This window comes from Rana temporaria, chromosome 3 (genome assembly GCF_905171775.1).
Source record: "Rana temporaria chromosome 3, aRanTem1.1, whole genome shotgun sequence".
In the NCBI taxonomy this organism is placed as follows: Eukaryota; Metazoa; Chordata; class Amphibia; order Anura; family Ranidae; genus Rana; species Rana temporaria.
This window is the reverse complement of record NC_053491.1, coordinates 490,892,954-490,913,831: the sequence shown is the minus strand read 5'-3', so window position 1 is coordinate 490,913,831 and position 20,878 is coordinate 490,892,954. Positions and strand designations below refer to the sequence as shown.

Sequence of the window (20,878 nt, the reverse complement as noted above, 5' to 3'; positions counted from 1 at the left end):
AAAGTTTGGAGACCCCTGATCTCGAACCCAGGGCAAAGTGGTCTCCTCCTCCCCCAAGATGTATAAGCATTATGTGTCAGCAAAAATCCCCCCTCAAAACTAAGCACCAATCTAAATCCCCCCTGCTCCCAATACAAATCTGCCCCCTGCTGAAATTCCCCCTGCAAGCAGAAATCTCCACCCCCCATTTCCCCTCCAAGCTCAAATTCTCTCTTTCCCACAAATCCCCCTTCCCCCCAAAAAAAAAGAACTCGCTCTATTTTTTGTTTAACCACTTCCTGCCCGGTCAATGGGGAATTGACATCCGGGAAGTGGTTTCGTTATCTTGACTGGACGTCTATTGACGTCCTGCAGGATAACAGCCGCCGCGTGCCCTTCATGCACAAGGCCCATGAAGAAGAGAGCGTGGGGCGGGTCTCTGGTTTCTTTTATAGCTCTTCCCAGCAATCTCCCAGAAGGTAGCAAATATCCCTGGGATATGTGGTCCGGGTGTATGGTCGCACAGGGGAACAGCTGCCTGCTGTTACTGTTAATCCCACAATCCTTTTGGTTAGGCTCACAAATATGATGTCAGTTTAGTAACACCTGGCACTAGATGGATACTACAGATAGGGCAGGGAATGACTGTTTGTTGCAATTGTAGTCCATATTGTTACACTAACACTGATAATGGAAGTTTTTGTGCCGTCGCAGACTCACTATCAATCACCATGAGCTGTCCGAGGCAGAATGTTTAATGGGACTAATAAAGATCATATGATCGATAAAGCCAAGGTTCAGGACTAAAACAGGGTGTGAAAAAGATTATGTGATCGATGATGCCAAGGTTCAGGATTGAACAGGGTATGAAGAAGATCATGTGACCAATGATGAGAAGGTTTGAGACTCAATAGGCTGTGAAGAAGATCATGTGACCAATGATGAGAAGGTTTGAGACTCAATAGGCTGTGAAGAAGATCATGTGACCAATGGTGAGAAGGTTTGAGACTCAATAGGCTGTGAAGAAGATTATGTGACCAATGATGAGAAGGTTTGAGACTCAATAGGCTGTGAAGAAGATTGTGGGACCAATGATGAGAAGGTTTGAGACTCAATAGGCTGTGAAGAAGATTATGTGACCAATGATGAGAAGGTTTGCGACTCAATAGGCTATGAAGAAGATCATGTGACCAATGATGAGAAGGTTTGAGACTCAATAGGCTGTGAAGAAGATCATGTGACCAATGGTGAGAAGGTTTGAGACTCAATAGGCTGTGAAGAAGATTATGTGACCAATGATGAGAAGGTTTGAGACTCAATAGGCTGTGAAGAAGATTGTGGGACCAATGATGAGAAGGTTTGAGACTCAATAGGCTGTGAAGAAGATTATGTGACCAATGATGAGAAGGTTTGCGACTCAATAGGCTATGAAGAAGATCATGTGACCAATGATGAGAAGGTTTGAGACTCAATAGGCTGTGAAGAAGATCATGTGACCAATGGTGAGAAGGTTTGAGACTCAATAGGCTGTGAAGAAGATCATGTGACCAATGGTGAGAAGGTTTGAGACTCAATAGGCTGTGAAGAAGATTATGTGACCAATGATGAGAAGGTTTGAGACTCAATAGGCTGTGAAGAAGATTGTGGGACCAATGATGAGAAGGTTTGAGACTCAATAGGCTGTGAAGAAGATTATGTGACCAATGATGAGAAGGTTTGAGACTCAATAGGCTGTGAAGAAGATTATGTGACCAATGATGAGAAGGTTTGCGACTCAATAGGCTGTGAAGAAGATTATGGGCCATATTCTGAGTAAAGTTACGATGGAGTAACTCAGGATACTCCATCGTAACTCCCTTTTTTGACCCGTGTATCTATGCTCCTGATTCTTAGAATCATTTTTGCATAGATACACTTAAGATCCGCCATCTGTAAGTCACTTACACTGGCGGATCTTAAATGCAATGACGCCGGCCGCCGCTAGATGGCATTTACATGAAGGAGTCATTTGCATATGCAAATGATCCTTCTACGCCGATTCACGAACGAGTTCGCGTCGCGTAACCGTCGCTAACGTCGTTTGCGTAAGCGGAAACTTACCCCTGCTATATGAGGGGTACGTTTCCGCAAGTCTCGCGTAGGCCATGTTACGGATGGCGTCGGGTCCCCGTCGTGTTTTTTCGTCGGATACGTCGTTTACGTAAGTCGTTCTTGAATACGACTTTACGTCAATGACGCACACGTCGGCGTCATTGACGTTTTCCGCCGAGAACTGGAGCATGCGCACTGGGCTTTTTGCAGCCCGGCGCATGCCCAGTTCTTTTGTATCGGGGGTGCGCTTCATTTGAATAGAAGCCGCCCCCTTGGAGATCCGCCAGGCTACGCCGGGACACTTACACTCCGCTGTCCCAACTTATGGAGCAAGTGGTTGGGGAATACAACACCTGCTCCAGTAAGTTGGGACAGCGGAGTGTAAGTGCCCTAAGCGAAGCAGGCGGATATTTACTCAGAATATGGCCCTATGTGACCAATGATGAGAAGGTTTGCGACTCAATAGGCTGTGAAGAAGATTGTGGGACCAATGATGAGAAGGTTTGAGACTCAATAGGCTGTGAAGAAGATTATGTGACCAATGATGAGACGGTTTGCGACTCAATAGGCTGTGAAGAAGATCATGTGACCAATGATGAGAAGGTTTGAGACTCAATAGGCTGTGAAGAAGATCATGTGACCAATGATGAGAAGGTTTGAGACTCAATAGGCTGTGAAGAAGATCATGTGACCAATGGTGAGAAGGTTTGAGGCTGTGAAGAAGATTATGTGACCAATGATGAGAAGGTTTGAGACTCAATAGGCTGTGAAGAAGATCATGCAACCAATGATGAGAAGGTTTGAGACTCAATAGGCTGTAAAGGAGATTGTGGGACCAATGATGAGAAGGTTTGAGACTCAATAGGCTGTGAAGAAGATCATGTGACCAATGGTGAGAAGGTTTGAGGCTGTGAAGAAGATCATGTGACCAATGATGAGAAGGTTTGAGACTCAATAGGCTGTGAAGAAGATCATGTGACCAATGGTGAGAAGGTTTGGGACTCATCAGGCTGTGAAGAAGATCATGTGACCAATGGTGAGAAGGTTTGGGACTCATCAGGCTGTCAAGAAGATCACATGACCTATATGGCCATCATGGAAATGGGGTCCTGTCTCTATCTAAAATTGCCCCGCTGCAAGACCACCTGATGATGCAAGAATAGCGAACCTGCTTCCCATTAGAGAATCAGAGTGGCAGTGAACAATAGCATGCTAAAGCCTTATAGTTATTTTTTTTTTTCATCCAAAGTTGTAATGCTAACAGGTGAACATACATAAGATATTTATATCTTGACCTTGACCAGTAAACTGTTTCAGTGCCATTCCAGTCCCTGTGTTTCATGGCTTACATGTGCTGTACTAGGTCTGGCCTGTAGTATGGGTGTCTCTAGCGCCAGGCACCCAAGACAAGTTACCCCATACCTCTTGTGGGGTGCCCCGGGTCCATTGCTGCAACCACCCAACTTTTTTCTTTTAGTTTCAGTACTGCGGTGAGGCTTTCCCTGCAGCTGTGGGCTACACATCATTTTTCAGGTTCTGAAAAACGACAATTTTTTTTTTAAACATGCTGCATTTTTTAAAGTCGTTTTAAACATGTCATTTTTCGGGTTGTAAAAAATTATCGTGTGTAGGCTAAAACGACGTAAAAAAACCTGCGCATGCTCAGAAGCAAGTTATGAGACGGGAGCGCTCGTTCTGGTAAAACTACCATTCATAATGGAGTAAGCACATTCATCACGCTGTAACAGACAAAAAAGCGCGAATCGTCTTTTACTAACAAGGAATCAGCTAAAAGCAGCCCAAAGGCGAATAGAACTTCCCCTTTATAGTGCCGTCGTACGTGTTGTACGTCACCGCGCTTTGCTAGATCATTTTTTAAAAACGATGGTGTGTGGGCAACGTCATTATAATAATGAAGTTGGGAAAACGTTGTTTTTTGGACATGCTGAAAAACAATTTTTTTTTTCATGCCGAAAAATGATCGTGTGTACGCGGCATTACTGTCCTTCGAATGTCCAAAGGTTCCCAAAGTATTTTGCAATCCTAGCAAGGATGTTCAGCAGGATGTTCATTTCAGCAGCACACACTTTTTTTCCTAATTTTGTGTTTAAGTCGGCTTTATGGTGGACTTACCACTGTCTTCAGATTTGGAAAAAAAATAATTCGAAAAAATGTGTGGATCCAAGTGCCGAGATTAAAGCAAATACCACCTTTTTAAAACATAAGAATTAAACTACAGACTTGATAGTATTTAACAAACTTTATTACAATTAGGTTGCAATGAGAAATAACAAAATTACAGTATTTTGCATAAATATTGATATTCTTGGTGCATCTGAAAATGACTTAGCGTGCCCACCTTGGCGCCCTGACCTCAAGGTGCTGAATCACGCCTACTTTGTGACTTATGCCGCGTACACACCATCGGAAATTACGACAAGAAAAGTTCAATGTGAGCTTTTGGTTGGAAATTCCGACCGTGTCTAGGCTCCATCGGACATTTTCTGTCGAAATTTCCGACAACAAAAATTTGAGAGCTGGTTCTCAATTTTTCCGACAAGAAAAGTTCTTGTCGGAAATTCCAATCGTGTGTCGCCAATTCCAATGCACAAAAATCCTACGCATGCTCGGAATCAATTCGACGCATGTTCGGAATCATTGAACTTAATTTTTCTCGGCTCGTTGTAGTGTTGTACCTCACCGCGTTCTTGACCGTCAGAATTGTCGACAACATTTGCGTGACCGTGTGTATGCAACACAAGTTTGAGCCAACATTCCATCGGAAAAAAAATCCACGGTTTTCTTGTCAGAACTTCCGATCGTTGGCTGGCATCTCTTGATGATGTGTGCTTGCGATGTGGTGGCCTCCAAAACTGGCTACAGTACACTGGTATAAATTATAGGAAGGAGATGAATGAGGAGTCCCTCAAGACTGGCTTTGATGGGCCAGTCTTGAGACTCTATTATGAATGGAATTCCACTTGTGTTGAAGTTTCCTTCCAAACTGATTCTGGTGAGCTAGTATCTCTACTAGGTAAGAGATGTCCGTATGTGATGTAGAGTGTGATGGGAGGGCCCGTGAAACACAGAATCCCTTGGAAAAGTCAGGAAACCCTTGTTTCAGCTCCCCATGCACCTCTTATGTCTAAGTCACCCTGTGCCATCCTGGCACAGGGTGACTGAGAAAATGTCTTGGATTACTTAAAATGGGACAGTGATATTTATCCACAATATCTCCTAGAATATATGTAAAGACTATTCTTGGTTTGTTTGATTCTGAACTCAACATGTTAGTTGAGAGAGCTGAGCACATTGGCCTCTGTACAATGTAGGAGATGAGCCGACTCCTGCCGGAGCTCCTGCTATTGTGAGAAGGTGTAAAGCACGGTGACAACAAGTCTGACCTGTAGTGAAATCCTATTTAATCATAACAATGCCCAGGAGGGAACAGAGTCACATCGGCTGCTTTAAGTTATTAGTTAAATAGCTCATGTTAATTTATGTTTCTGGTCACAAGTGTATTGTTAGAGCAATATGAGCAGGATGGGACCTCCTCCTCTTTAACTGTATATAAGACCTGTATTTTTGGTTCTAATAACAGTCCATGTTCAGCAACTAAACAAGTATCATCTTGTTTGTTCTTGATAGCAGTTAGAATATCTGATATCTAGATTCAGACTGGGAGGAAGCTGTATATGACGAAAGCACTCAAGCGGAGTGTGGGACGTTTCCTTACAAGGAGTCTTTCAAATTGGCTTTGGTGGGCTGGTATCTTTTATTAGGAATGGATAGACACCGGTGACGAGGGGCTGCTATCTATCTCTTAAGAGTATTGGAAAAGAATGCCTGGGGCTGATCCAAACATGCCCTCGGCATACAAGAGAATTAGGTCTCTCGGTACCCAAGGATTAGGCCGAAGTTATAATAAAATTTACAATTTATTAAGAAAAAAAACACAGTTAAAAACGATTTGTACATTAAATAATAGACTGTTAATTACAACCGTGCATAGTTAGTACATGTGGTTCCAAAAGAACAAATGACCCCTATAGATAGTATGGGGAGCTGAGAAGTATATCTTGACGTAAACCTCTACATGTTTCACAGCTACAGCTGCTTCCTCAGGAGGAGTCAAACATTCTCATCAGTAGAGGCCAATGTCATCCCATTAATGTGGGGAAGATTGGTGATTACCAAAATTCTAGTGGATAAAGACAAAAGACTGTGTTCAAAATTCCCAATGGATTTAGTCGCAGCCAAATCAGAGTCCCGTGGATGACCTCTGGTCTTGATTACCCCACGGGTTGCAACAGATGACAGCTGTTATCGAAGATTAGGATTTTCCAACATGATACTGAATAGAGTTTCTTATTTTCTAGATATTCAGTATTTCCATGTAGTCATGACACGAGAAAACCAGTTTGCATCATGAGACTTCAACATCTGCTTAGTTGTTGCTTGGAGGGTTGGCCACGTGTCTCCTTTTGGCATAAATCATGGAATCCTGCAGCAGGGAGAAGCACAAGTCATTATATTGTATCATTAGTGTGTAACACTGAGAGTCTCGTCCAATACAATGGTAATAGAGAATGAACAAGCCATGAACACTTCGTTAATATCCCTGTGTGTGATGAATTCCCTTATTAAACTTGACAGCAGATACGTGCTAATGTCGAACACACTTAGGAAGTACAGAAAAAAAATATTTTTTAAGGAGCATAGGAACCCCCCCCCCCCAATTCAAGATCTTCCACCACTGCCTGAGACTCTCAGATAGATAATAGAGGTCTCAGCGCCCCGTTGTGGGAAGTATGGCGGATATGTGGCTAGACTCTGACCTTCACAAAGTCTCTGTTTACACTGGGGGTCCAGGAGGTTCCCGGGCTGCATTAAATCCAAATTTTCATTGGCTCAGATACTGATTCTTCTGTAACTTATAGGTAATATATTAGGGTGACCACTGCTCCCCACCCAGTAGTAGCTGGGGCCTGGAGAGTACGACTTGACAGGCTGTGAGGCAGGCGGTGGCGACGATCAGAGAGTCGCTGATTGCCGCCATTACTAGTAAAAGAAAATAAAGTCCCCGGATTTCATTTAAAAAATCTGGTCACCTTATAATATATGCTGGCTAAAACTAGAATTGACTGAATTCAAGAAGATTTTATCTGCTACTGTCTGGCAAATTTAGGTCTGGGGTCTCATTCAAAGGGTAGAGCTTCTGTCACATATTGCCAGCTAAGAAGAACTCATAATAATCCACTGGAATATCTTGTTTTAATGTCAGGAATGTTAGGGTCAGCAGGGAGACCCATGTTCTGGAAGGGAGTAAAGACGGGCAGGAGACCCATGTTCTGGAAGGGAGTAAAGACGGGCAGGAGACCCATGTTCTGGAAGGGAGTAAAGACGGGCAGGAGACCCATGTTCTGGGATGGAGTAAAGATGGGCAGGAGACCCGTGTTCTGTAAGAGGAAGACAGAAGGAATGGGACCTTTTTTTCCCAGAAGAGAGACTATAGAAGAGTATCGAACCTATCTTGGACTTGGCTGTGTGAGAGAAGAAGACCTATTTTCTGAAGTTAGTGCAGATGATAGTGAACCTGCGTCTGGAAGGGACAAGGGAAGGGCGTGGTCTTCTGGATAGGATCACAAGGCAGCATAAGACATGAATTTTGGAAGGTAGGGCAGATTAACAGGGAACCAAGGGGCACTGGACCCATCTTGGACTGGAGTGTGTGAGAGCTAGAAACCCATAGGAAAAGGGAAGTAGAGTGTACACCGCTCCAAGGCTGTCTGCAAATTGAAGATCTCTGTGATGGATGATACTAAAATTCCTATTTTGTGTTAAGCTAATTCTTTTATTAGAACCACTGAAATGTTTTCTCTTCTTATATTCTTTTAATTTATTTTCTATTCTTATATTGTTTTTATATTCATTATCTATATATGCATGTGTGAAAAATATATATCACAATAGTGTTTATTTTCCTTAACCACTTACCCCCGGGACCATATTGCTGCCCAAAGACCAGAGACCTTTTTGCGATTCGGGACTGCATCGCTTTAACAGACAATTGCGCGGTCGTGCGACGTGGCTCCCAAACAAAATTGGCGTCCTTTTTTCCCCACAAATAGAGCTTTCTTTTGGTGGTATTTGATCACCTCTGCGGTTTTTATTTTTTGCGCTATAAACAAAAATATAGCGACAATTTTGAAAAAAAATGAATATTTTTTACTTTTTGCCATAATAAATATCCCCCAAAAATATATAAAAAAACATTTTTTTTCCTCAGTTTAGGCCGATACGTATTCTTCTATATATTTTTCGTAAAAAAAAACGCAATAAGCGTTAATTGATTGGCTTGCGCAAAAGTTATAGCGTTTACAAAATAGGGGGTATTTTTATGGCATTTTTATTAATATTTTTTTTTACTAGTAATGGTGGCGATCAGCGATTTTTTTTTCGGTACTGCGACATTATGGCGGACACTTCGGACACTTTTGACACATTTTTGGGACCATTGGCATTTTTATAGCGATCAGTGCTATAAAAATGCATTGGATTACTATAAAAATGCCACTGGCAGTGAAGGGGTTAACACTAGGAGGTGGGGAAGGGGTTAAGTATGCCTGGGTGTGTTCTTACTGTGGGGGGGGTGTGGCCTCTCTAGGGAAACACTGATCCTCGGTTCATACATTGTATGAACCGAAGATCAGCATTTCCCCTGCTGACAGGACCGAGAGCTGTGTGTTTACACACACAGCTCCCGGTCCCCGCTCTGTACCGAGCGATCGCGTGTGCCCGGCGGCGATCGCGCCCGCCGGGCACACGCACGGGAGTCGGGGGCGAGCGGGGGGCGCGCGCCTCCATCGGCGCGCACGCGCCCCTAGTGGCGGCTCGAAGAGCCGCCGTATAGCTACGGGCTCTCGCCCAGCAGAGCCGACCCGGCGGCTGGTCGGCAAGCAGTTAAAGAAGTTATATCAGATATGATGTTTTAAAAGTTACAACTCAGCATTGAAAAAGGGACAAAGAAGAGATATTTAGCTGCTATTTCCCCCCCCTTTGCTCCATATGTGTTCAAACACCTCGCTCCTCATTCCAAGAGCCCTCCCCATCGAGAGAAACCCTTGCAGAGCTGACCAAGGACCCCTGTACATGGACATTCCATAAGAAATGCCGCATACACACCATCACTTTATGTGATGAAAAAAAACGACACTTTCTGTGAAGTAAAAAATGACGTTTTTGAAACTTCAATTTTCAAAGACGAAGTTGCCTACACACCATCGTTTTTCTCACAATGTTCTTGCAAAGTGAGGTTACGTTCCACCACGTTTTACCATTGAAGCTCGCTTCATAAGTAGCTTCTGGGCATGCGTAGATGAAAAAACGTCTTAGAAAACGACGTTTTTTGCTACACACGGTCAATTTCTGTGAAGTAAAAAGTGCACTTTTGAAAAACGACACATAAAATTGAAGCATGCTTCAATTTTTTTTGGTCGTTTTTTACAAGACATAAAACAACGTTTTCCCCCACACACAGTCAATTAAAGTGACGTTTTTAAAAACGTCATTTTTTTTCATCACATAAAGTGATGGTGTGTACGGGGCATTACACGTGGGCTGTCTGTGCCATGAGGACCCCATACCATATAGGGACTTACAAGGAGAATCTGTGCAAAAAACAGATGTCATGGGGGGGGCGTGTAAAATTGGAGTGAATTGTATGAGCTGACCAATGTGAATGCATATGTTTTTTGATGTCATATTGTTAATAAAGGGAGCCCCACGTTGGGCGCCAAAATGATGAGGATGAGGCCCTGACAAAAACAGGCAGAACGGGCTTCCCCTGATTTGAGTCAGGGCCTCATCCTCATCAATACTACTGTGGCAACAAGACTGGGTGCCTGCCAAGGTCCACAACCTGGAAAATTCACGCAACAAAGAGAAAAAGCGGTACATCTAGAGATGAAGAAAAATGTTGTTGTTGTTGTTGTTGTTGCTTTATTATAGAGTCAAAGGTTAAAGGACACACAGGGGATCCACACTTTTCCACAGATGCATTTTACACAAAGTGCTTAATCATTGCAATGATTAAGCACTCTGTGTGAAACGCGTCTGCTGAACAGTGTGGATTCCACATGTGTCATGTTTTTTAAACCTTTGACTCTACAATAAACCAACAATTTTTTTTTAATCTCTGGATGTGCCGCTTTTTCTCTTTGTTGCATAGCTAGAGACCCGTGTTCTGGAAGGGAGTTCAGATGGGCAAGAGACATGTGTTCTGTAAGAGCTCAGATTGACGGGGAACCAATGTTCTGGAAGAGACAGTGGGAGGGCAGCAGAACCATGTTCTGGATGGAGGTGTGGGAGGTAAGAAGACCCTGTTATGAGTTTAGGTTTAATAGGCAGAAGAACTATGCCCTGGCCTGGAACATAGTTGGATGGGCAGGAGATCTGTCTTATGAAAGAAACATTGGGAGGGCAAGGGAACCATCATTTGACAGGGTAGAAGATCCATTTTCTCAATGGTACAACGGGAGGACCAGTGAAGTGAATAGGCTGGAGAGCCGTGTCATTGAAAGTAGGGTAGCAGGGCAGAAGACCCATATCCTGGAAGGACAATAGGAGTACATTTCCAAACTACCATTCAGGGACACCCCCCCTTCCCAAAAATCAGCTTGTGCTGTAATGAATCACAGCACAGTGATTGGACACAAGAGGCGGGATTTATGATTTCTCCAATTAGAAGCAGGGGCGGGGATTGTGCTCCTCCAGGCATTCCAGAGCAGGACAAGTACTGTCAGTGAGTAAAGCGGCAATGTGGAGCCCTTTTTTGGGGGCATCAGATTGGCCCGGGGGGTGACTGTGTCAGTTTCATTCCGGGACACTGTATTGTCCTGAAATGACGGTGCCCGGGACAGACCTGCAAAATGCGGGACTGTCTCAGGCAATCCGAGACACGTGGTCACCCTAAATAGGAGCAGTAGAAGTAGATCCTTGTTCAGGAAGGTTGGGAAAATGGGAAGGAGATCCAGATCTGGAAGGAACAGTGGGAGGACAAGTGGCCCATGCATAACAAGTGACAGTGAGAGGGCCAGAGACCCGTGTTCAGGAAGTAAATTTGGAGAGCAGGAAACAGTGTTCAGGAACTGTCAGTGGAAGAGCAGGCAACAAAACAATAATAATCTCCTGCGCTTGGGTGTTTAGTCTATAAAAGTGTGGTGCCACCAACTCTTTAAATAAAGGCAAAGCCTGTAGTCTTGCAGCCCTCCTCAGAACGATGGGTATTCTTGAAACTGGGAAAAAAAAGGAAGAAGGAGGGCACACCTACCTTGAGCATTACCAATGATAGAATTGTATTAAAAGCATAAAAACAATGTTTATACTAACAAACGTGCATGTAAAAGAGGCTTGTCAATTGGTCAGACTGCGTCTCTAGACACCTGTAAACCGGACCTGATGTTGAGGGGATCAGATATCCCAAATGTCTGAGACCACCACTGCATCCATGACCATTTCAACATACATTGCATGCAATATAAAGAAGGACAGAGGAATAAATAGAGGTGTCCTTACCAGATAGAAGCAGGAGGCCAGTATGACGGCTTTCATTGTCACCTCCATGTCCATCGGAAATGTGAGGGTATACTGGTTCCCCTCACCTTTTATCATCCCCACGACATACTGCTCATCCCGAGATTTCACCTTTAAGGCAAAAGTGTCACAGAGGTGTCAGAAACAAAACCCCCCGGGAGATAAAGAAAATAATACAGATAATAAGAACCATGAGAACAGCAGCCATCTAAATATCAGACAAATAGTAGACAACAATAACTGTTAGGCCTCGTACACACGACTAAGAATCTCGTCGTAAAAGAAACGTTGTTTTCCTCAACGAGGTTCTTGTCAAGCTTTCCTTGCATACACACTGTCAAGACAAAATCTCGTCGTTCTCAAACGAGATGACGTACAACACGTACGATGGCACTATAAAGGGGAAGTTCCATTCCACTGGCACAACCCTTGGGGCTGCTTTGGCTAATCTCATGTTACTGCGTGTTAAGTACAATTTTGGTAAGAGACGATAAGCGCTTTTCAGTCTGTTACAGCGTGACGAATGTGCAATCTCCATTGGTCTAAATCCAATCCATGAAATCCAGCCTGCCTCTCCCAGAACGGCAGCAGGGACTGGACTCTTTGCTCGTTAGAGTTTCCTTTATTAAATACCTCAAAGGTTACGTTCCCAAAGATGCTGGTCTGGAAACTGGGTCCTAGGATCATCAAAACAACCTCATTTGATGGGTTCATGATAGACATGTGGGTGACAAAGGCTTTCAAGTGCAAAGTGATCAATCCAACAAGCCCATATGATGGGACAATCACCTCCATCTAGAACAGACACAAGAATTAGAACATGAGCTACTGAAACCGACTGCTTGCTCTGGAAAAGAATGGTCTTGTACAAGTACTCGTGCAAACGCTCAGTATCGGTATCAGGACAACCCTAATTGAAAGCTCTAAGGAGAAGGGCCCTCTGATTGCTCTTGTATTGAATTGTATTGTAACTGTACTGTCTGCCCTTATGTTGTAAAGTGCTGAGAAGCAGACGTTGAAGGAGAAGCAGAAGTTTAAGGAGAAGGTGAAGGAGAAGTTAAAGGAGAAGGTGAAGGAGATGTTGAAAGAGAAGTTGAAGGAGAAGCTGAAGGCTAAGGAGAAGTTGAAGGCTCAGGAGAAGTTGAAGGCTAAGGAGAAGTTGAAGAAGAAGCAGAAGTTGAAGGAGAAGTTAAAAGAGAAGGTGAAGGAGAAGTTGAAGGAGAAGTTGAAGGAGAAGTTGAAGGATAAGGAGAAGTTGAAGGATAAGGAGAAGTTGAAGGATAAGGAGAAGTTGAAGGAGAAGGAGAAGTTGAAGGAGAAGTTGAAGGAGAAGGATAAGGAGACGTTGAAGGAGAAGGATAAGGAGAAGTTGAAGGATAAGGAGAAGTTGAAGGATAAGGAGAAGTTGAAGGAGAAGTTGAAGGAGAAGGAGAAGTTGAAGGATAAGGAGAAGTTGAAGGAGAAGGAGAAGGAGAAGTTGAAGGAGAAGGAGAAGTTGAAGGAGAAGGATAAAGAGAAGTTGAAGGATAAGGAGAAGTTGAAGGAGAAGGAGAAGTTGAAGGAGAAGGAGAAGTTGAAGGAGAAGGATAAAGAGAAGTTGAAGGATAAGGAGAAGTTGAAGGAGAAGGAGAAGTTGAAGGAGAAGTTGAAGGAGAAGGATAAGGAGAAGTTGAAGGAGACGTTGAAGGAGAAGTTGAAGGAGAAGGATAAGGAGAAGTTGAAGGAGAAGGATAAGGAGACGTTGAAGGAGAAGGATAAGGAGAAGTTGAAGGATAAGGAGAAGTTGAAGGATAAGGAGAAGTTGAAGGAGAAGTTGAAGGATAAGGAGAAGTTGAAGGATAAGGAGAAGTTGAAGGATAAGGAGAAGTTGAAGGAGAAGGATAAAGAGAAGTTGAAGGATAAGGAGAAGTTGAAGCATAAGGAGAAGTTGAAGGATAAGGAGAAGTTGAAGGATAAGGAGAAGTTGAAGGAGAAGTTGAAGGAGAAGGAGAAGTTGAAGGAGAAGGAGAAGTTGAAGGAGAAGGAGAAGTTGAAGGATAAGGAGAAGTTGAATGATAAGGAGAAGGATAAGGAGAAGTTGAAGGAGAAGTTGAAGGAGAAGTTGAAGGATAAAGAGAAGTTGAAGGAGAAGTTGAAGCATAAGGAGAAGTTGAAGTTGAAGGATAAGGAGAAGTTGAAGGATAAGGAGAAGTTGAAGGAGAAGTTGAAGGATAAGGAGAAGTTGAAGGAGAAGTTTAAGGATAAGGACAAGTTGAAGGATAAGGAGAAGTTGAAGGATAAGGAGAAGTTGAAGGATAAGGAGAAGTTGAAGGAGAAGTTGAAGGATAAGGAGAAGTTGAAGGAGAAGTTGAAGGATAAGGAGAAGTTGAAGGAGAAGTTGAAGGAGAAGGAGAAGTTGAAGGAGAAGTTGAAGGAGAAGTTGAAGTTGAAGGAGAAGTTGAAGGATAAGGAGAAGTTGAAGGATAAGGAGAAGTTGAAGGATAAGGAGAAGTTGAAGGAGAAGCAGAAGTTGAAGGAGAAGTTAAAAGAGAAGGTGAAGGAGAAGTTGAAAGATAAGGAGAAGTTGAAGTTGAAGGATAAGGAGAAGTTGAAGGAGAAGTTGAAGGAGAAGGAGGAGAAGGAGAAGGTGCAATCCCAACTGAGGTGGCCAGCGCCCATCATTCCAAAGACAATAATCACTCCCTCAGACGAATGTTCCTGGGACCAATTTCATTGACTTAGAACACTGGCAATGTAGCAATTGGAGTACAATAAATAATATAAAATCCACCAACCAAATGAGAACAGCGACACGCGCAGTGCTCCAACAACTCCATGACATCCTGTCCCGCGTTGTCCTGGACCTTCAGATTGTAGATGGGCCCACAACACTTCACTGTCTGAGTGGCCTCATACATCCGCTGGCCCATTTGATCCAGAACTTCAAAGCTCCGCCCCCAGCCTTGCGACGCCGTAACTACGGGAAAAAAATAAAATGGACATTGTAAGGAAATATAATGAAGATTATGAGACTTGATGTTAAAAAATGATATATAAAGTCCCCCCATGCCTCCAGAAACCATCAGCCCTTTAAGGGTTCATAATACCGTGACATGGGCTTCCTGATCATGTGATCCTTGTGCTTGGTTGTGACAGTGATCATGTGATCCTTGTGCTTGGTTGTCACAGTGATCATGTGATCGGAAGTATGTCCTATAGGCTTATCATCATCACTGTGTGAGTGGGAGCCGTTGGTGACATCGAGGTCACAGTGCAACATGGACTCCCCCGCCCATTCTGGGTAAAACTATCACCCCTAGCTCCAAAGTCAAAAGTCTCGGAGTCATTTTCGATGCCAACATGACAATGGATGCACAAATAGGGTCAGTAGTCAGCGGATCTCACCATCTGCTGAGCCTTCTACGCAGACTCACCCCCTTAATCCCGAAAGAGGACATTGCAGTCGTGGTGGGAACAATTATCAATTCCAGACTCAACTATGCAAATGCCCTCTATCTAGGACTCCCGAAATACCAAATCACTCGTCTGCAAGTCATTCAAAATACGGCCGCTCGACTAGTGACCGGCAAAAAACCATGGGAATCAATCTCACCTTCACCGAGAGCCCTCCATTGGTTGCCAGTAAAAGACAGAATCACTTTCAAGGCACTCTGCCTAATACATAAGTGTATTCAAGGAAACGCCCAGCAAAATATATGCGAAAAAATAAAAGCCCATAACCCCAATCGCATTATGCCATCCACCAATCAAAACCTTGTCCAGATACCCAAAGCCAGATACAAGTCCAAAGGAGATCGAAGATTTGCAGTCCAGGGACCTCGTCTGTGGAATGCACTACCAACCACCATCCGACTGGAGTCGGACCACTTGGCCTTCAGGAGAAAGATTAAAACCCATCTCTTCTGAGGTCAAGGGGTTCCTTACCCATGAAATGGATACAGCGCCCAGAGGCGATTCAGTTCGCATGTGTTGCGCTATATAAGTTTTTCACTCACTCAGTGCTGGGGATGCACAAGGGCACGTTCCAAGCATGGAAGTATAGAATGAAGACCACCGCCATGCTGCTGCCCCTTATACACACACAACTGGAGCCAAGGATTTAAATATGACTATCTCGGTTATTGTTTCCCTTTGGGTTCACACCTATGTGCCCAAGTCATCTCTATGACTGTCGGTGGCCCGGGCGCGACGTTATGACGTCACGTCCGGGCCGCGTAGGTCAACAAAGCGGGGATCTCGGCTGGAAAGATTTTTTTTTTTAATCTGATGCTTTCCAGCCTGGAGGAGAGATGTGGGGCCTAATAGACCCCATAAATCTCCATAAAGAGGACCTTTCACGCACCATTCCTATTACAAGGGATGTTTACATTCCTTGTAATAGGGATAACAAAAATGTAAAAAGAAATTGTAAAAAAAATAAAAAATTCAATAAAATAAACAATAAAAAAATAAAAAATTAAAGCTCCCCGTCCCTGTGTGCTCGCACACAGAAACGAACGCCCACATAAGTCCCGCCCACATATGTAAACGCCGTTCAAACCCCACATGTGAGGTATCGCCGCGTGCGTTAGAGCGAGAGCAACAATTCTAGCTCCTCTGTACCTCCAAACTGGTAACCGGTAAAAAAAAAATTAAAGTGTCGCCTATGGGGATTTTTTAAGTACAGAAGATTGGCGCCATTCCACGAATTTTAAAGCGTGACATGTTAGGTATCTATTTACTCAGCTTAACGTAATTTTTCACATTATACAAAAAAATGGGGCTAACGTTACTGTTTTGTTATCTTTATTCATGAAACAGTTTTTTTTCTCCAAAAAAAATTGCGTTTGAAAAATTGTTGCGCAAATACCGTGTGGCATAAAAAGTTGCAACGACAGCCATTTTATTCCCTAGGGTGTCTGCTAAAAAAAAATACATTCATAAAGTTTGAGGGTTCTGAGTAATTTTCTAGCAAAAAAAAAAAAGATGATTTTTACATGTAGGAGAGGAATGCGAGAATAAGACCGGTAGGCATTTCCTAGCAAAAAAATTAAATAAAAATGATTCAAGCTGAACTCCAGGCTGACATACATACATAATTAGGGTTACAGGTGTCGGCGTTGGTGCCGATACTAAGCATTTGCGAGTATCGGTAGTCGTGAAAATGCTCAGATACCTGAAATCGCTACATTCATGCAAAGTTCTTTCAGCTGTCGGCGGGCTTCCCCTACTGACAGCTGAAATGTAAAGCAAAAAAAAGACAGCAATTACCAGCTGTTAAGGAGCGGGCCGCCGATGACTCATTCAGCTGTCAGCGGGGGTTCCCCTGTTGACAGCTGAAATGTAAAGGAAGTCCCGGCAACTGTAGCCGTTAAAAAATAAAATAAAATAAAATGCAGCCCGGCAATGCTTATCAACAACATTGCTCAGCCACTAAAACAGAAAGATAAACAGAAACATTGTTTAATTTTTGTATCTTTCTGTTTATTCATCTACAGATCAAAAGGGATGAACTTCATTTTACAGATGAAGTCAGTTTAAAGCAACCTGTCAAGTAAAAAAAAAAAAAATGAAATCTTTTTTGTTTGTTTGTTTTTTCTAAATGAAATGTTACTCTTGTTTAAAGCGGAGTTCCGCCTAAAACAAAATAAAAAAAAAGTAAGCAGCTACAAATACTGCAGCTGCTGACTTTTAAAATAAGGACACCTGCCTGTCCAGGGCGCCCGCGATGTTGGCAGCTGAAGCCGACCCGTCCATCGGCTCCCGGGTGGAGGTGCCGCCATTTTCAGTAAGGGAATCAGTGGCCTGGTTACCTACTGCGCATGCGCGAGTAGAACCGCACGTTCTGAGGGGCCGGACTGCTTACTGCAGAACATGTGAAAGGGCCCTTGTGGGATTATAGTAAAGGGCCCCAGGATATATATATATATATATATATATATATATATATATATATATATATATATATATATATATATATATATATAAATATATATATATATATATACAATTGAATTTTAAAGTTGGCACCCCTACTTTTGTCCCTGTCCCCCCATATGCCCCCCCTAAATATGAAAGCTGGAGACGCCACTGGGGGTAGCTTCAGCTATATTCACTGGCCTCTTGTTCCAGAGCTTAGGAAGTGAGATGCCCCAGTTGGGGTATGTGTTAAATTTGGTGTTATCGCTCTCACTCTCTCATACTGGTCACTGGGGGTACAACATGACACCTCATGGCAAAGAACTCTCTGAGGATCTGAAAAAAAAAAAGAAGTGTTGCTCTACATAAAGATGGCCGAGGCTATAAGAAGATTGCCAAGACCCTGAAACTGAGGTGGCCGAGACCATCCAGCGGTATAACAGGACGGGTTCCCCTCAGAACAGGCCCCGCCATAGTCCACCAAAGAAGTTGAGGTGACGTGCTCAGCGTCATATCCAGAGGTTGTCTTTGGGAAATAGACGTATGAGTGCTGTTAGCATTGCTGCAGAGGGTGAAGGGGTGGGGGAGGGGTAATCCTGTCGGTGCTCAGACCATACGCCGCACACTGCATCAAATTGGTCTCCAGAAGGAAGCCTCTTCTAAAGATGATGACCAAGAAAGCCCACAAACAGTTTGCTGAAGACAAGCAGACTAAGGACGTGGATTACTGGAACCGGATCCTGTGGTCTGATGAGACCAAGATAAAGGTATTTGGTGTCAGATGGTGTCAGGCGTGTGTGGCGGCAACCAGGTGAGGAGGACAAAGACAAGTGTGTCTTGTCTACAGTCAGGCATGGTGGGGGGAGGGTCTTGGTCTGGGGCTGCATGAGTGCTGCCGACACTGAAGCAGAACATGATCCCTCCCTTCAGAGACTGGACCGCAGGGCGGTATTCCAACACGATAACGACCCCCAAACACACCTCCAAGACCACCACTGCCTTGCTAAAGAAGCTGAGGGTAAAGGTGATGGACTGGCCAAGCATGTCCCCAGACCTAAACCCTATTGATCATCTGTGGGACGTCCTCAAACGGAAGGTGGAGGAGCGCAAGGTCTCTAACATCCACCAGCTCCGTGATGTCATCATGGGGTAGGGGAAGAGGACTCCAGTGGCAACCTGTGAAACTCTGGTGACCTCCATTTCTAAACAGGGGGCCAGTTTACTGTCCCTCAGACTTTAGGAGGGCCGGACTATGGCTATTGGGGGTAGAAACGGTCCCAGCGTCAATGGGAATATAAGAAGTAGCCCATCTTTGGTGTCATTGGGAGGAATTGTGCCCCATCATTATGCCCAATTGTTGGTGTCAGTGGGAGGAATTGTACCCCATCATTGGGCCCAATTGTTGGTGTCAGTGGGAGGAATTGTGCCCCATTGTTGGGCCCAATTGTTGGCGTCATTGGGAAGAGTTGGGCCCAATTGTTGGCGTCATTGGGAAGAGTTGGGCCCAATTGTTGGCGTCATTGGGAAGAGTTGGGCCCAATTGTTGGCGTCACTGGAAAGAGTTGGACCCAATTGTTGGCGTCACTGGAAAGAGTTGGGTTCAATTGTTGGTGTCATTGGGAAGAGTTGGGCCCAATTGTTGGCGTCATTGGGAAGAGTTGGGCCCAATTGTTGGTGTCATTGGGAAGAGTTGGGCCCAATTGTTGGCGTCATTGGGAAGAGTTGGGCCCAATTGTTGGCATCATTGGGAAGAGTTGGGCCCAATTGTTGGTGTCATTGGGAAGAGTTGGGCCCAATTGTTGGCGTCACTGGAAAGAGTTGGGTTCAATTGTTGGTGTCATTGGGAAGAGTTGGGCCCAATTGTTGGCGTCATTGGGAAGAGTTGGGCCCAATTGTTGGCATCATTGGGAAGAGTTGGGCCCAATTGTTGGTGTCATTGGGAAGAGTTGGGTTCAATTGTTGGTGTCATTGGGAAGAGTTGGGCCCAATTGTTGGCGTCATTGTGAAGAGTTGGGCCCAATTGTTGGCGTCACTGGAAAGAGTTGGGTTCAATTGTTGGTGTCATTGGGAAGAGTTGGGCCCAATTGTTGGCGTCATTGTGAAGAGTTGGGCCCAATTGTTGGCGTCATTGGGAAGAGTTGGGCCCAATTGTTGGCGTCTCTGGAAAGAGTTGAGCTCAATTGTTGGCGTCATTGGGAAGAGTTGGGCCCAATTGTTGGCGTCACTGGGAAGAGTTGGGCCCAATTGTTGGCGTCATTGGGAAGAGTTGGGCCCAATTGTTGGCGTCATTGGGAAGAGTTGGGCCCAATTGTTGGCGTCACTGGAAAGAGTTGGGCCCAATTGTTGGCGTCACTGGAAAGAGTTGGGCCCAATTGTTTGTCTCATTGGGAAGAGTTGGGCCCAATTGTTGGTGTCATTGGGAAGAGTTGGGCCCAATTGTTGGCGTCACTGGAAAGAGTTGGGTCCAATTGTTGGTGTCATTGGAAAGAGTTGGGCCCAATTGTTGGTGTCATTGGGAAGAGTTGGGCCCAATTGTTGGCATCATTGGGAAGAGTTGGGCCCAATTGTTGGTGTCATTGGGAAGAGTTGGGCCCAATTGTTGGCGTCATTGTGAAGAGTTGGGCCCAATTGTTGGCGTCATTGGGAAGAGTTGGGCCCAATTGTTGGTGTCATTGGGAAGAGTTGGGCCCAATTGTTGGTGTCATTGGGAAGAGTTGGGCCCAATTGTTGGTGTCATTGGGAAGAGTTGGGCTCAATTGTTGGTGTCATTGGGAAGAGTTGGGCCCAATTGTTGGCGTCACTGGAAAGAGTTGGGCCCAATTGTTGGTGTCATTGGGAAGAGTTGGGCCCAATTGTTGGCGTCACTGGAAAGAGTTGGGTCCAATTGTTGGTGTCATTGGGAAGAGTTGGGCCCAATTGTTGGCGTCATTGGGAAGAGTTGGGCCCAATTGTTGGCGTCATTGGGAAGAGTTGGGCTCAATTGTTGGCGTCATTGGGAAGAGTTGGGCCCAATTTTTGGTTTCATTGGGAAGAGTTAGGCCCAATTGTTGGCGTCATTGGGAAGAGTTGGGCCCAATTGTTGGCGTCATTGGGAAGAGTTGGGCCCAATTGTTGGTGTCATTGGGAAGAGTTAATGGTGATAATGGTGGCCACACAAAATATTGACACTTTTGGGCCCAATTTGGACATTTTCACTTAGGGGTGTCCTCACTTTTGTTGACATTAATGGCTGTGTGTTGAGTTATTTTGAGGGGACAGCAAATTTACACCGTTATACACGCTGTAAACTCACTACACAACATTGTCGCAAAGTGTA

At 44.3% G+C, this 20,878-nt stretch overlaps 1 protein-coding gene across 2 annotated transcripts in view; it reads right to left on the bottom strand.

Moving 5' to 3' along the window:
• Positions 1–5,989: 5,989 nt before the first annotated feature.
• The window catches only part of LOC120933770 (phospholipid scramblase 2-like), a 48,585-nt gene continuing 33,696 nt past the window's right edge, over positions 5,990–20,878 (bottom strand). For both annotated transcript variants that reach the window (XM_040347164.1, XM_040347165.1), the window contains 4 exons: positions 14,439–14,620; positions 12,298–12,459; positions 11,647–11,775; positions 5,990–6,574 (listed from right to left, as the gene is read on the bottom strand). In XM_040347164.1, the coding sequence (XP_040203098.1) occupies positions 6,518–6,574; positions 11,647–11,775; positions 12,298–12,459; positions 14,439–14,620 (530 nt within the window). In that variant the 3' untranslated portion in view covers positions 5,990–6,517. The remainder of the gene's footprint in view (positions 6,575–11,646; positions 11,776–12,297; positions 12,460–14,438; positions 14,621–20,878) is intronic.